Source organism: Musca domestica, unplaced genomic scaffold (assembly GCF_030504385.1).
Source record: "Musca domestica strain aabys unplaced genomic scaffold, Musca_domestica.polishedcontigs.V.1.1 79, whole genome shotgun sequence".
Classification (NCBI taxonomy): domain Eukaryota; kingdom Metazoa; phylum Arthropoda; class Insecta; order Diptera; family Muscidae; genus Musca; species Musca domestica.
Genome location: NW_026712406.1, coordinates 2420402 through 2437158, shown reverse-complemented (window position 1 = coordinate 2437158; position 16757 = coordinate 2420402). Strand labels below are relative to the sequence as shown.

The window sequence follows — 16757 nt, the reverse complement described above, 5'->3', positions numbered from 1 at the left end:
ATATTCGGTATTTTGATGATTTTAGCGACATTATTCACCGGAATTGTTTCAAATTTGGCATTTGAAGTTCGTAATGGATACTACAGCCTAAGACAGAAAATAATCTGTGTAGGTCCACGTCTTCGTATAGCCCTCATATAACGGTACCTCCCGATATTCGGTATTTTGATGATTTTAGCGACATTATTTACCGGGATTGTTTCAAATTTCGCATGTGAAGTTCGTAATGTATACTTCAGCCTATGCCAGAAAATTGTCTGTGCAGGTCCACGTCTTCGTATAGCCCCAATATAACGGTACCCCCTATATTATATTATTAACAAATTTTTCTTCAAGTTTCGCATTTAAATATTGTAATAACTTATGACAAAAGTTGCCTATGCAGGTCGGTTCGGTATTTTTAAGATTTTAACAGAATTTTTAACGGATTTTATTATTTTTTTTTTTTTTTTTTGGAAATTGTCAAATTTGTACCAAATGGTGGAGGTTATTAAAAGTTCGACCCGGCCGAACTAACAGCTTTTTTACTTGTTTCTTATGAAAATGCATTGAGAATTACCTAATGGACACATTTTCTTTTCACGAATTTCGAGAACTTTTAAACTAACGTTAGGTCCTCGATTTCGCAACAGCTGATGCTTAACAAGATGTGCTCCATCATCTGAAACCCACAATGACAGTAATTCATAAAATGTATATTTTTTATTTTATGCCTTACACTTAATCCCAAAAATGTTACCTAAAACATATTCATTATTCTAGAATAAAGGGGCATTTCATAACAATGCGAGTTGTATTTTTAAGAAGCTTTACCTTTTGCCACACATAATTGGCATAAATATTTTAGGAATTAAAAAAATGCCGTTGAGTCATTTCAGGGGATTTGCTGAAGCATAAATATTATATTTAAATATTATTAAAAAGCAACAGGGTTCACAAAACGATTTCATTCATATAATATGACAATTCTGGGAATGAAAATCTTCTAAATCCTTCGAAATAATCCTTTAAGGATGCACAAACAATCAAATGTAACACATACACACACACACACAGTTACCCTCTCTGACTGGCAAAGAAAGGCCACTACGAAACCCTTGATTAACTTGAACCTTTGGGGAAAAGTACAACAATTTATTTGGAAAATCCCTTTTTAACCTGACCGTTTCCGAATTGTTTGCCTTGTTTCGTGAATTTGTTAGTGTTGCTGTGTGTGGGAACGTTAATATTCCAAATGTAGACAAAAGGTGCCTCTACGAAATGCCAATGAAAGGAGCAAACTTTAATCCCAGACAAACAGTAAACGTTTCAGAAGGGATAAACAACCAACACCGAAAAATGCTAAACCATCTAAACTATGACCAACAAAAGTATCAACAAAATAATAAAAGATAACAGAAAATGTTGAGGACATAGGCCCACATTCACAAGTGTAGCCATGGGAAACAAAACAAAGGCACAACAAAGCAGAATGAACAGAAAAGGTTGTGTTTGCCAAGTGTTTTTGTTAAAATTTAAAAAATCAACATATAATTTTCGGTATCACCGATAGCTGGAGCATGAAAGCAAGAAAGCAAGTCTTTTTCGAAGGATCCCTTTGCCTAACATCAACAGGGATTTGCTAACAAAACAGAACACAACTCAATGAAATTTTCTTTTTATTAGTAAATGTAGGTGGTTAGATGTGTGTATATATATATGTGTGTGTTTGTTTTGGTGATAGAGTCACTCGATACAACTTAGCTATGATACTTTTCTATTTCACCTCAAACGAACACACACATACACACATATGGTATTGTAAAATCCACTTCACCAAAAAAAAACTCGAAGATGAAACGAACACAATGACAAGGACAATGCCAACATTTAAGGCCAACAACTCTTTTTATCGTTAATACCCAAAAGAAACCCACAAAAAAGAGCAAACTTCATTTGTTCTGCTTTGTTTACTTTAGGTCTTTTCTCTATGTGTGTGTGTGTGTGAGTGGGTGTGTTTTGTTCAAAGGTTTTAGTAACTCAAACAAATGACTGTGGTCGACACAACTGTTTGCAAGTGGGCACCGGCACTCGGTGAAAATGTAAATGGACATTTGCAAAAGGATACTCTCTCACTCTCTCTCTCTTTCGGTTTCTCTTTGAAAGATTATAAATAATGCTGAACAAAATGTTTTACATTTAAATAATTCAGAATTATCGTCATCATCATTGTATCGGACGACATATGGTGTAATATTTAGTTTGTCAGTCATACTCTGCGAAATTACGGGGAACATGGATAATATTTCTGGCACATGTCTCAAAAATTATACTTTTTTTTTTTCATTAAATGTTGGTCATAGTTATAGATGAAAGAATTAAAAGTGCTTCTGGGACTTTTCTTTCAAAATAAAAAAATTGAACTTCGTTTTTTCATCGTCATGAAATGGTAATTAAAAACCAGGAAAAAAAGGTCAAATTCGAGCGGGGCCGGTGATATGTACGTTTTTTGAATGTGTATTATGCCTTTAAAATAGTTATAATTTTTAGTCAGATTCCAAATCCACCAAATTTGCAGGAGGCATTTGTACCACTTGTACCAAATAACATTGCTATGGAGTGTAAAATATGACTTCGAGAACGGTCATATTAAAAAATATATATCGGAGCAATAGGGTTCCAACAAATGGATAAATGTAGATGAATGTGCAAAAATCCTCCGAATTGGTCACATAACCGTGAAATCGGATGTGTAAACTATATCCAAATCTGAACCGATCTCGATATAAATTGACGAAGGTTTTTCTGTGCTATATTGATATCTGGTACCAAGTATTATTTTGGAGTGCATATTGCGAATCTGAGGGACTTTAACTCCAAGTTGGATGAAACATATGCCGGGTGAGATAAAAAAAAACTGCATCAAAGTCAAACTCCAAAGTTTTTAGTTTTTTTTTTTTTTTTTTAATTTTATTGAATGATACTAAAAATGTCATAAATAGCATCAAATAAGTTCAGATTTTTTCAAATTGGCACGAATTATGGCCTTCAAACAACCAATGAAACCATTACACGCTGCTCGAATGTTGCTCTGCGGTATTTTGACCCATTCCCAGCGAAGCGCTTGTTTGAGGTGATAGACACCTTTGGTATTTTTTAGTGCCAGCCTTGCATTCCAAAATACTCCAGACACAATAGTCCAACGGATTGGTATCCGGAGATTCTGGTGCCCATAGTGCGCCAAAATGAAGCGAGGAACATAATTTCATAACCATTCTTGGGTGGCGCGTCCTGAGTGCGATGATGCCGAGTCCTGTTGGAATGTCCAAGGTTTGCTGCCAACATGTTTGCGTGCCCAAGGCTTTTATACACCTTACAGAATATTTTCACGATAATATTCGGAATTTATTCTGATGCCACTGTCGATTAATACGAGCGGTGCTCTTATGGCCGCCCACACCATCACCATGGGCGGCGCCTAAGTTCTGGTGGCCAAACGAAGGTGCACATTTTCAGCTGACCTCTTTGGCAAGTAAACACGATCATTTTGTTTGTTTACAAACTGCTGCACAACGAATGTTTTCTCACCGGAGAAAACTAAATTCGGCAGTTCACCACTTTCGGCCAAGCGTAGCAACTCTTTAGCTCTTTTGAATCTATTGCGGTGTAAGTTCTTCCACTTTTTGGAATTTCAATGGCTTTACCCCGAGCTCATTTTTCAATATTTGCGGAATGGAATATTGCGATATATTCAGCTCAAGAGCCATTTTTCGGCCACTGCGACGAGGGTTTCGATCAAGTCGCTTTTTTACTTTTCGAACCATTTATGCTGACATTGTTGTTCTTCCGTCCACTTCCTTGACGTCGGGTTACCAGTATCACGTTAACGAGCGATGGTACGAGACACAAGAGATTTACTCTCATTTAAATGCCGGAGTGCCAATTGTGGTTTTCCTGGAAAATTTGTACGCTTGTAAACAATATAATGAGCTGTCACTGAAATATTTTTAACAGCTGTCGGATGAGTGGTTTAGTAATGACAGCAATCTGAAGTTGGTTTTTCATCTCACCCTGTATTGCCCATCTCCGAATTCGATCTAAGTTTGATAGACGGACGGACATCTCTAGATCGACTCGAAATGTCCTGAAACGAATTTGGTGCAAAGAATTTCGATAAGTGTCGTTTTGGCCGCACCGGATTTGTGAAATTTGAAGAGAATTGAATGTTTAAACTGAAATTATTTTCTGTGGAAACGTTGAGCTTTTGTGGGGCAGGTGCAAGAAAGAGAGCCTATCTCCGAACTCGATCTGAGTTTGACAATAATACTACGATGTACCAAGTTTGTACCAAATCGGATACTCCCTTCGAAGGTTATCATGGGCACGATAAATCGACTCCAAATATCGTGAAATGGATTTTGTCAAAACAGACCTAGGCTCTAAAACAATTATTTTGATAAGGCAGATTTTTCATATATATACCCTCAGTAGCCATGAGGATGAGAATAAAGAATGTTCACTGGATTCAAAACTAAATAAATCCGTTAAAAATGTGACCAATGTCTTCAAACTACCACAAATATAACAATAGAAATTTACCGGTTAAGTAGCTGGAATTTTTCAGAAAAACTGTTGAACAATAAAGGTTCCTAAATATCTAATTGCAACCTCTACTGATAGAAAAAGGACTTAGGACTCTAAAAATTGTAGGTACAACTATATGACGCCTATTTCAAAAAAGGTGAGCAATTGTTAACCCATACGAATCCATAATGAAAATAAACGAATTCAGCCATTATCATCCAGTATTGTCATATTTTTTTAAAGTATCGTCATTGACATCTCTTCGAATCAGAGCAGCGGAGCCAAGTCATTCTTGATCAGACTCAAACTGCGAAATGGTCTTTTTTAAGGAGTCCAACTATAAAGTCTACTCCGGCTCGAATCCGAACACAATTTCTTATTTATTCTTTTTAAGCTGTTAGATTTATATCATTTCATATCGGTTTTAGGCCTACAACAGACATACCTATAATTGGCCTAAGAATAAGAAACTCTTTTGTGATTTTGATCTACAAACGGGATATTATGGAATCCACTTTGAGTTTTCAGTTATTCTTTGGTCATAAGTCAATAAAAACATTATCTTCAATTTGATCACAATATTATGATTTGTAGTTAAACAGAATACAAACTGCTTTTTACCGGCGCCGAGTCGGTTCAGTTTCGAAGTCCGAAACGCACACTCTGTTCAGGCGTTAATTATTACTTAGTAATGAGAAGAGAACATAACGTTTTACTGATAACCCATTATTTTAAACTTACTGGTAATGCAGAGTGCAGTCTCATCACATAACCTTTTAATGGGCTATCCGACTCCTATATCTGTCAAGTTTTTGCTTGGGAAAATCGGCTCATTTTTAAGCTTACATCATTTCTGTAGCTCCTCCTGTGCAACTACCGAAATTGTTAGGTTTTCACTCGCACACACACACATATACACACACAGCAAGTTTGTAGTTGTTGGGAAGTCAATATCAAGACGAATGGGCATTTAAGTGGTTATATCTGAAGAACAAAACAAACATTACATTTCTGCTTGCTTTCCCAAGGAGAAGGAACTCAAGTATTTTCCTATGTGTGTGTGTATGTATGTTCCTATGTGTGTGTGTATTTGTGCAAGGACTTCAATGGTCAAAAGTGTAAAAGAAAAACCGATTGAATTAAAACACAATTCAAGATAAACACAAACACACACAGCCACACACACACTCACAAAGGTTTGCCCACTCATTTCCCATCTTTATACGCCTCCGACTTTTTTTCCTGTAAGTTCTTCAATTGTTGAGTTGAGTAAATATTATTCTTTAATACATTCTGCTACTTTGCCATCAATTTCCATTTGCAATAACTCGGGGTCCTTTTTCCTGTCCTCATCTTCACATCTTCGCCTCTTCTCATTTCTCCGTTTTTCTATTTTTATTTACAGAGTGGGCGAGAACGGTCAATGGGATCAAGTGCCACAAATACAAACAAAATCAAATGTGACATCGTATCAAGTCACTGGTCTGGTACCCTTTACCGTCTACAGCTTTCGCCTGAAGGCTGTCAACAAGCTGGGCATTAGTCCTCCATCCAAAGAATCCTACTACATAGTGACCTTGCGTGAGGGTAAGTATTAAAAATAGAAATAAAATATAACACCGACAACACCACCAACAACGACAAAAATAAAACTATGTCATCATGGATTCCAGTCAATACTATTAAGGTTAACAATAGGTAGGTGTTGTGGGGGAAACAATTATCCCATAGATAAATGGCTTCCGGTAATATTAACGTCAAAGTCAAAGTGGCTTAAATGTTAGGTAAATTTTAGAGTAAAAGTCAAATGATATTATCTACTAAAGTCTTTTAGGTGTTGCGTATTAAAAACGGGGTGGCTTTTTAGCTACTTGAAAGTTTAGCCAATAAAACGATATAGGTTTTAAATAGGGAAACTGTTTAATGAAGGATAATTTCATTGTAAATGCAAATTAGGGTATGGACAGCAAGATGGTGGTAAGTTGATGAGCTTTAAGAATAATAGGATGGAGAGAATGCTGCTGACATTTGAAGTCAAATATGGATAGACAATTAAAAAAATTTTGGGGTGAAGTATGGTCAGTCGAATCAAGGGCCAATTTAAAACCCACAACACTCAGGCAAAAATAAATATCTGATCATTTTCTCTTTCGAGTTAAGTTTTCAATGAAATGAACTTCAATTCACAGTATTCGGTTTGTCAAAATAATTTGTATAGCTCGGGAATTTTCGGCCAAAATTTTCGATCGAATTGAATGAAACTTAGTACTGTGGTTCCTTCGGGAAAACTATCCTTCTGAAAGTATTTAATTTGAGTATATATTACGAAATAGTCTCATAGAATGGTACATCTTAAGTTCACGTTTCCAATCAATTATATATAATTCCAAAAACTAATAATCCGGCAAAAGGTGGCTCAAAATATTGGGGCCTTTCTGGATATAGTTTAGGCTATATAAACAAGTTAAAAAGCATCAGCCGGTTTTTCCGACAGATGTATACCCCCAGCCAATGCTTGATTATTTAAATAAATTTTGGCTTCTGTTATAATTATTCAAATTGTTTTTTATTTGAATCTCTAGGGAGTAGGTTCCGAAGGAACGGGTCAATATTGTCCATTTCGTACCGGACCTAAATAAACATGATATAAATATTACAACGTACCAGAATTGGATTATACTGCAAATTTTTGGAAAATGTGGAAATATGCATAAGGTAATAGATAAAGCAAACCGAAGTATTTCATATTCATACTTTATCTAATGCAGATGAAGATATTGGTATGGGCAAAATTACAAGAAAATCGAACATTTATTTCCAATTTTATGCGAAAACATAAATTTAGATAAATTACATATTCAGATCAGATTTCTGGTTAAGAGACATATTTAGATTTAGCGAGTGGAAATAATCGCCGACATGGTAGTTATGATAAATATAAGCATTGGTAATTGTGGCACTTTGTGGGTGAGGTACCAGAAGAGGTTTGCAAAAATATATGTCTGAAATCTGAGGAGAATTGGATGCTTATTTCGCTTTCTTTGAGCGTTTTGTTTTTGAAAATCTTGAACGCTATGTGGAGGAGGTACCAAAACAAATGGTCCGATATCTGACATCTTTATAACATGTCTTGTGTTGATGGAAATATTGAGATGGACCAAGTACAAATGGAATCAGATGTTAATTTTGCATTTTATGAGCTTCATGAATATGAAAAATTTTGAACCTTTGGGGGGGGGGGAGGTACCAGAAGGAGTGGGCCCATATATCCCAGATATTCTGGTTATAGAAATAATGGGTTGCGTGAAATATAAAGTAAACCGGATACTTATTTTGGATTTAAAATCGTTTTGGTAATTCAAAACTTTGACCTTTGTGGAGGAGGTACTAGAAGAAATGGGCCGATCTATACCATCTTTTTAAAAGGTCCTGTGTTGATGGAAATATTGAGATGTGCCAAGTCTAAATGGAATTGGATTTTAATTTTGCGTTTTATGAGCTTCATTGATATTCAAAATGTTGACCCCTTGTGTGAAGGACTGAGGAGGAGTTTACAGATATATTCCATCTTCACACAAGACCATGGGTTAATAAAAATATTGTGATGTGTGTAATTTGAAGACAAACGGACACTTACATCACATTTTATATGATTTATAATTATGCAACATTTTAACCCTTAGTTGAAGAGATACTTGATTGAGTGAATCGATTATTCCACTTGACCGAGCACTGATGAAAATATACGGGTTTGCAAAGTTGGTGCAAAATCGGATTATCCTTTCTCTTTCTGTGCAGTAAACCATTTTCTTTCAAGGAGTGGATCGATATTGCCCATCTCGAAAAGCTTTATTTGGATGAGGCATTTAGAAAAAATATGGATCGCGTAGCCGGTTTTGGACGTATCCCAGAGGACAAAATCTCAAGCCCCAAACGAAGACCGGCTACTTAAAAAGCTGTTAACGGCTAGATGCATATTAGTGGATCAGGTTTATGACCGCAGTCGATTTGATCATAATCCCATCATAATAAGGTCTACAGGGTGAGATAAAAACAACTGCGAAAAAGTCATAATTTTTACTTTTTTTACATTTTATTGAATAAAAGCAAAAAATGTCGGAAATAGCATCAAATTTTAGAAGATGGTTAGATTTTGTTCGAATTGGTCACCTTTTGCACGAATTATGGCCGTCAAATGGCCAATGAAACCGTCACACGCTGCCCGAATGTTGCTCTGCGGTATTTTGTCCCATTTCCGGCGAAGCGCTTGCTTGAGGTGATCGAGACTTTTGTATTTTTTGTGCTAATCTTGCTTTCCAAAATACTTCAGACACAATAGTCCGGAAAATTTGTTGCCCATTGTGCGCTGGAAATGAAGCGAGGACCTCATTTTGTAACCATTCTTGGTTGGCGCGTGCTGAGTCCTGTTGAAATGTCCCAGGTCTGCGGCCAAAATGTTTGCGTGACCAAGGCTTTAATACACCCTCCAGAATATTTTCGCGATAATATTCGGCATTTATTCTGATACCACGGTCGATTAATACAAGCGGAGAGCGCCCACACCACCACCATGGCCGGAGCTTAAGTTCTGGTGACTAACCGAAGGTGCATATTTTCAGCTGACCACAAGTCAGATCATTTTGTTTGTTTACAAACTGCTGAACAAGGAATGTGTTCTCATCGGAGAAAACCAAATTCGTCAGTTCACCACTTTCGGCCAAGCGAAGCAACTCTTTAGCTCTTTTGAGTCTATTTTCTTTCTGTTACAGTGTAAGTTTTTGCACTTTTTTTAATTTCACTGGCTTTACACCGAGCTAATTTTCCAATATTTTCCGAATGGAATGCATATTGCGATGTGTTCAGCTCACGGTCACTGTGACGCGGATTTCGATTAAGTCGCTTCTTTACTTTTCGAATGTTGCTTCCTTGATGTCGGGCTACGCTACCAGTATCTGAAGTACCAGTATCGGGTTCGGAAGAATATATACAGGTCGACTAAGAAGGATCAGGAATTTATTATATAACTTTTCGGGTACGGTCCCTCACTGTGGGTTGTTGTAATGCCTTCACATGGTTTGTTTTATTTCTGCTAATCCGGTTATAGCTCCAGTTTCAAAAATTGGAGTACTTCTGGAGAGCTTTGGGTAGGTTTGACAGGACAATTATAATGGTGAAGCGTATTGTGCGGGCCTGTGTTTAACGTTGGGCAGACTTTACGCACTTCTTCGTCAATTCGCACCGACAAAAGAGTAAAGGGTGAACCCCGAGGCCGGTATTCATACCATAATTCATAATTGTTGTTGGTATATGTGACTGCATCGGTATGAATGCCCCTCAAATCAGTCTGATAGGCTTTTTGACCTATGTAGTTATGATGAAATTTTTAATGACCGTCTCCAAATCGCGAAAAAACGCGACAGATAAATGACTGGTTCAGCAACTGAATTGTTTCTCAGACTGTGTGGCACCGTCTTTTTTAAACTGCAATCCCAATTTGATCGTAATTTTCCAACTGTAGCCGCAAAACTTTCACCAAACTTTCAAATGTCAAACAATAACACTTCGAATAGCACCATATTAAAAACTTGCTTAGTAGTTGGGATGCCCTTTAGTTCATATATGAATTACCCGTAAGAGTCGCGATAATCATGCCGAAGAGTTTATACTTATATCCAAAACCTTAAAGCACGAAACATATTTTGCGAGGATGTATTCTATCCAAGAAGATTTCAAAACAACCAACAAAATAACTTCGTTTGTAAAGTTGTCCTATTATGCTTTATGAATTTACCAAAATACTTTACATCCACCTCAAATATATGCAAAAACGTGCCGTTACACTTTCATTTTTACCATAAAGGTAAAGACACAGTTTCATATAATGGCTCTTACGCAGGTGTAAATCCCAATTAAAGGTGAGAAGATACGTAATACAACCACAAGAAAATATCAGCTACGCCATCATCAATTATTATAATAATATAACCTTCGTAGTGGGCTGACGATAGTAAGAAGCTGACCATGAAGTTTTTTTTTTTTTTTTGCCAAACCCAATACTATACAAATAATGAAATCAAAATCTAATTTGACAATACCAGGTTTTTTTAATCTCTTACAAATCTGATTTTCTTCAGCTTTTCCAAAATACCGATTGATTTCAATGAAGATATAGGATATTCCAACTTAATACAATGTTAGTACCTTGACCTTCTGACATTATTTTTTCATTCTCCACCTAAATAAGATTTGATAACACGCTTTTCCATTCCATTAGAGAAGAACGGACACCTCTTTGTCTCATAGATAATTCACAACATTAATTTGTTTATTCAGATATCAGTGTCACCTTTTCTTGCACGCAACACAATTCCAAACGTGGCTCACAATTAAATGTACTTCGGATTCTATAACAAATACCGGACATGAATGAACTTTGGCCATCCACGCCACCACCAACGAAATGTCAGGTCAACTGAGAAATTTCCTGTAATAATCACAACAAAACGGAAATCGTTGTCATACTTCTACTGATGGTTAACTGGTTGGTTGGTTGGTAGGCAGATTGGTAGCAATATGAAACCACACACATGGCCAATATAACGCGTACAAGTATCTGGGGTTCTGTGTTAACCTCGTTTAATATAACAAAGCAAAAACAACAGACACAGACACACACACAAAAAAAGAGGAAAACAAAATGTCATAACACGCACAACCTACACGACTCCTGCAATTGCTTGGCAGGCTGGCTGGCATTCCGGCAAAAACCTTGTTAGAGAGAGACAAGTTTCGCTTTTGTGGCACAAAACCCGCAAATTTTGCCAATTTTGCAATAAAAATGCTATCGATAGAGAGAAATTGTCATGTTGTGCATGTGTGAGCGTGTGAGTGTGTGTGTTCTGACACCAAATAACCGCTTTATTTGCTTCCATGTATGAGTATGCTTGTATGTGTGTGTTAGGACAATAAAGAGGAGTGTGTATAGGAGTAGGTGTGATTCTGTGTGTCTGAATAAAATATCAACAACAACTTTGGCAACAAACGTCAAACATCGATATACCAAACCCTAAATACAAACACACACACGCACACCAAACCAAAACAACATTTATGCCCACACACACAGACACACATACACGCACCCCCCCAGCCAACCACATAAAGTGGCGCGTGATATTTAAATTTTGCAAGAGCAAAAGTGTAAAATACGTGAGTGTTTCTCTTTACCTATTAAGCGAATAAACGGCTTGTGTGTGTATGTGTATGGAGTAATACACAGACAGACAATGTTTTCGATTAACCTGCTGCTGCTACCGCTGGTGGCAAGCGTGTGTGTCTCGGTGTGGGCATGTATTTGTACGTGTGATGACTGCCGAACATGCCGTAATTCTGTTCGACGGCTGGCTGGCTCAATGCAACAAAACAATAACACAACGTGTGTCATACATTGTTAAAGCGTCAATTGAGCCTCCTCACATCACACACACACATCACACACACTCACATGCATACAAAACCTACATGACCACACAAATACACAAATTCTCATTCACACACACAGAATGTCGATTATGCCACACGAACGGGATAATGTGATGTTCAACACCCAAACATAGATACTTGTACATCTAACAGATCAACTAAACATTATCCATGTAACTTCACTCACACACTTACACACACACACATATTTGTATTTATATTTTAGCCCCAAAACAAAATGAAGTATAGAATGTTGTTAGACAAACACTCGCACACACACATACACTCACCCATACATTCATACATGCATACAATCAATTTGTAAATGACTGGGCGTTGTTGAGCGGGAATGTAGCTATTTTTGTTTGTTAGAGATAGTTGGTATCGCCGACATGCCAATAATGAAGCAACAACACGCAAAATTATTCAATCAATGTAAACATTCGCTGTTACACAACTCTATCACAAATTGCAGCTGTCATGCCAACAGCTGGTTTTCTGCCATCATGACGGGGCCTTGCTGGGAATGGGGTAATTGGCAATATTGAAAAATGAGTCTTTATTTATAATGTAGCACCACGTGGGAAGGATTTCAATTTTTTTTACTTATATTAAATTATATTTCAATACTTTGTGTTAATTTAATAAAATAAAAAATATTTCAAAGATTTGGAAAAGAATGGGAACAATATTGGAAAAATATATGTCAGGAGGCCATTTTCGCAAATACGGCTTTAGCGCCGGGCTTCATGAATAAAAAAATAAAGACTTCCAATCATTTCAACTTCACTGCTTCTTAGAGGAAAATATATCCTCTTAATTATTCCTCACTTTCTGCAATAGAAAAAGGTTTTTTTCATCGATACGACATTGGTTTATGTGTCAATATGTTTAAAGACACAAGAAGGATACAGCTGCTATACATTGTAAGTGTTAATAAAAGAGAACAAGAGGAAAGGTCTAGAGTCCTACAAGCGAAGATTTTGAAAAGATGTAATCGCTTCCGGAGGTAACGATATTGTCCGTCCCATCTTTCTCATCTAACCTAGCACTACTATGGCTGTTAGGATTTACATAGTTGAAATGAAATCATATGATCCTTCTTTTTCTGTAGGGTAAGTTTATTGATGTGAAATATTGATTTTTACCAGAAGGAGTGGACCGATGTTGGTGATTATATTATTACGATGTACCAAGTTTGGAAATCGGATACTCCCTTCGAGAGCTATCGTGCGCATCAGAGAGAAAAACAGATGGATGAGCGGACGGTCACCCCTAGATCGATTGCAAATGCCCTGAAACGAATTTAATCTAGGGTCTTAAAGCATTATTTCGATTTGGAATATGGCTGAAGGTATAGACATATGGCAGAGGGTATAGCCGTATGGCTGAGGATATACAGGGTGAGATAAAAACTGCAACTAAGTTAAACGTCATAATTTTTACATTTTTTTTTTTTCAAATTAAAAAAAAATGTCGGAAATAGCATCAAATTTTAGAATAAGTTTAGACTTGTTCGAATTGGTCAACTTTGGCACGAATTATGGCCTTCAAACGGCCAATGAAACCGTCACCCGCTGCCCGAATCTTGCTCTGCGGTATATCGTCCAATTTCCGAGGAAGCGCTTGCTTGAGGTGATCGACACTTTGGTATTTTTTAGTGCCAACCTTGCTTTTGAAAATACTTCAGGCACAATAGTCCAACGGCCATTTTGCGTTGGAAATGAAGCGAGAAACCTAATTTTGTAACCATTCTAGGGTGGCGTGTGCTGAGTGCAATGGTGCTGAGTTCTGTTGGAATGTCCAAGGTCTGCTGCAAAATGTTTGTGTACCCAAGGCTTTAATACACCCTCCAGAATATTTTCGCGATAATATTTGGCATTTATTCTGATGCCACGGTCGACTAATACTAGTGGAGAGCGACCATCGGCTGTTATGGTGGCCCACACCTTCATGGCCGACGCTTGAGTTCTGGTGGCCAACCGAAGGTGCACATTTTTAGCTGATCTCTTTGGCAAGTAAACACGATCATTTTGTTTGTTTACCAACTCCTGGACAACGAATGTTTTCTCATCGGAGCGGAGAACACCAAATTCGGAAGTTCACTACTTTCGGCCAAGTGAAGTAACTCTTTAGCTCTTTTGAGTCTATTTTCTTTCTGTTGAGGTGTAAGTTCTTGCATTTTTTTTTTTTTTGTTTTTGAATTTCAATGGCTTTACGCCGACCTCATTTTTTAATATTTGCCGAATAGAATATTGCCATAGCCATTTTCGGCCACTGTAAAACGGGTTTCGATCAAGTCGCTTTGTTACTATTCGAACCATTTTTGCTTATGTTGTTTTTTTTCCTGGAAAATCCTCACCAAAATGCTTTATACTTTTGCACTGGTATGATTTTAACAGCTGTCGGACGAGTGACTTAGAAATGACAGCAGTCTGAATTTGGTTGCAGTTTTTTTCATCTCACCCCGTATTTTGCGATTATCTACAAAACCAATAGGCTTCTATTCTAATCCTAACTCCACCTCCATTTTCAATTTCGTGAGAATAGGGCCATAATTGCGACCTGTAGCTTGATTACAAATTAGCATGGACAGACGGACGGACAGGCGGACATACATAGCTAGATCGACTCAGCTCGACGAGATAGGAAGATCCACATAAAGGTTTCTATGTCGGAGACCAATATTTCGAGGTGTTACAGAATTTTTGGCCCAATCAAACTTATAATTTTTTTCGGAATTCGGAATTTCGAATCAAATTTTCGAATAATATTAAATCACTAAGTTACAATTGAAAAATTGTGAATATCATTGGGAATTCCGGATTTCAAATAGAATGACTGAGCTTCAGTTCCAATGCTCTGAATTTCAGATAGAATTTCAATAAATTGTCTGTAAACCCAAGTAAAATATTTGAAATTCTAATAAAAACAGGAATTGTTTCAAATTTGGTATTTGAAGTTCGCAAAAGATACTACAGCCTATGACAGAAAATTGACTATGCAGGTCCACGTGTTCATATAGCCCCCACACAATGGTACTTCCCTATATTCGGTATTTTGATGATTTTAGCTACAGTATTCACCAATTTTTTTTTTTTTTTTCAAATTTCCCATTTGCATGGCTTATGACAAAAGTTGCCTATACAAGTCCATATCGTCGTATAGACCCTAATATAACGGCTAATTCGGTATCTTTAAGATTTCAACATAATTTTTAAAGGATTTTATTTTTAAAAAAGTGCCAAATTCGTTTTAAGTGGTGGAGGGTATTCAAAGTTCGGCCCGCCGATAATACCTTCTACTATTGAATGTATAAGAACGCTGTCCATGAGGGTTCAAAGACAGCGCTATAAAAAATGGAACAGGGCACATCCTCATAGCATAAGTTGTTATACTACAGGAGAAGAAAAATATTCTTCAACTATCTATCCTATTTCTAGTTATCAAGACCAACTCATACAATCACAATTAACACTCTAACGAAAGCGAGGAATAGGACCTATACTCCACCAACAAGGCTATTGTGTACAGTAACAATTATCTCTCAATGGCCTACTTTAAAATGTGTGCCCTCAACCACATTTTCCTTTCGATACAACACCACTTCCGAAATTGGGTATTCTTCAATCTATCTCTGGTCAAGTAACTCTATCACTCTGAAAACGGAACGAAAGTGTTTTTGTTCAGCGTGAACGTAGTAGTTTTCACCTGTAGTAACGACGCCAACGTCAAACTACAACGATTACAAGTACAAACACACTTAAGAACAACACTTATGAAGGTTGGATGGTTGGACATTCTAAACTGAAAAAAGCATGACAGAACATAACAGGCATAGTAGTGGAACTTATGTGTATTCTCCTCTCACAGTAATGTCCGTGGGTAGACAATTGAATGGCAGTAACAGCCATGCAATGCTGAGGCTAATATTGTTGTACAACTCACTACCTGTGTTGACTATGAGGGTCTAATTACTCTCCATACATACGTGTGTGTGCGAAAGAACATTGTTGTTTGACAAAATCTTCGCATGTTGTTTGATGTTCGATTTGCCGCTTAGCCATGTTATTAGCAACGTTCACGGCTAATTGACGATGAAGTGAACGTTGAAGCTTTTTTATTAGATCCAAAGAGAGTTTTACTGCTGAATTTAATTTAATCTCTACTGTAAATTTATTCAGAAACATTTTTTAAAATTTCAAAAATAAATTGTTTTTTAATTTTCATTATTTGTGTTACAGCTCCTACAGGTAAACCAATACCCACAGCAGCCCACAATACCTCATCCACCTCTGTATATATTTCATGGAAACCACCGCCGCCCGATACGATACTTGGTGAATTTCTCGGCTATCGTATTACATATAGACCACGCGATCGCAACCCCAATGACACCAACGAGATTTATCTGCGAGATTCAACAATTGAGGTAAGTTGAAATGTTAAAAAAAATAATTTAATATAAAACAAACTATATTAAAAACGTCGACAAAGAAAAAATTTGTTTAATGTCAAAATTTGTTGAAAAAATTAACCTTAATTAATTAATGATATTTTTTACAAGAAATGATTATGGAGTCTATGGAGGGTATATTTGTCATTCCGTTTGTAACTCCTCCAAATGCTCACGTCAGACACAACAAAGAAAATATATTCTTGATCAGTGTAAAATTCCAAGTCGATTTAGCGATGTCCTGCTGTCCGTCTGT

The 16757-nt window shown here is 36.8% G+C and overlaps 1 protein-coding gene across 2 annotated transcripts in view; it reads left to right on the top strand.

Annotated features, from left to right (window-relative positions):
• The window catches only part of LOC101893452 (tyrosine-protein phosphatase 99A), a 606223-nt gene that overhangs the window by 302667 nt on the left and 286799 nt on the right, over nt 1–16757 (top strand). For both annotated transcript variants that reach the window (XM_059130728.1, XM_059130726.1), the window contains exons 5-6: nt 5969–6150; nt 16290–16477. In XM_059130728.1, the coding sequence (XP_058986711.1) occupies nt 5969–6150; nt 16290–16477 (370 nt within the window). The remainder of the gene's footprint in view (nt 1–5968; nt 6151–16289; nt 16478–16757) is intronic.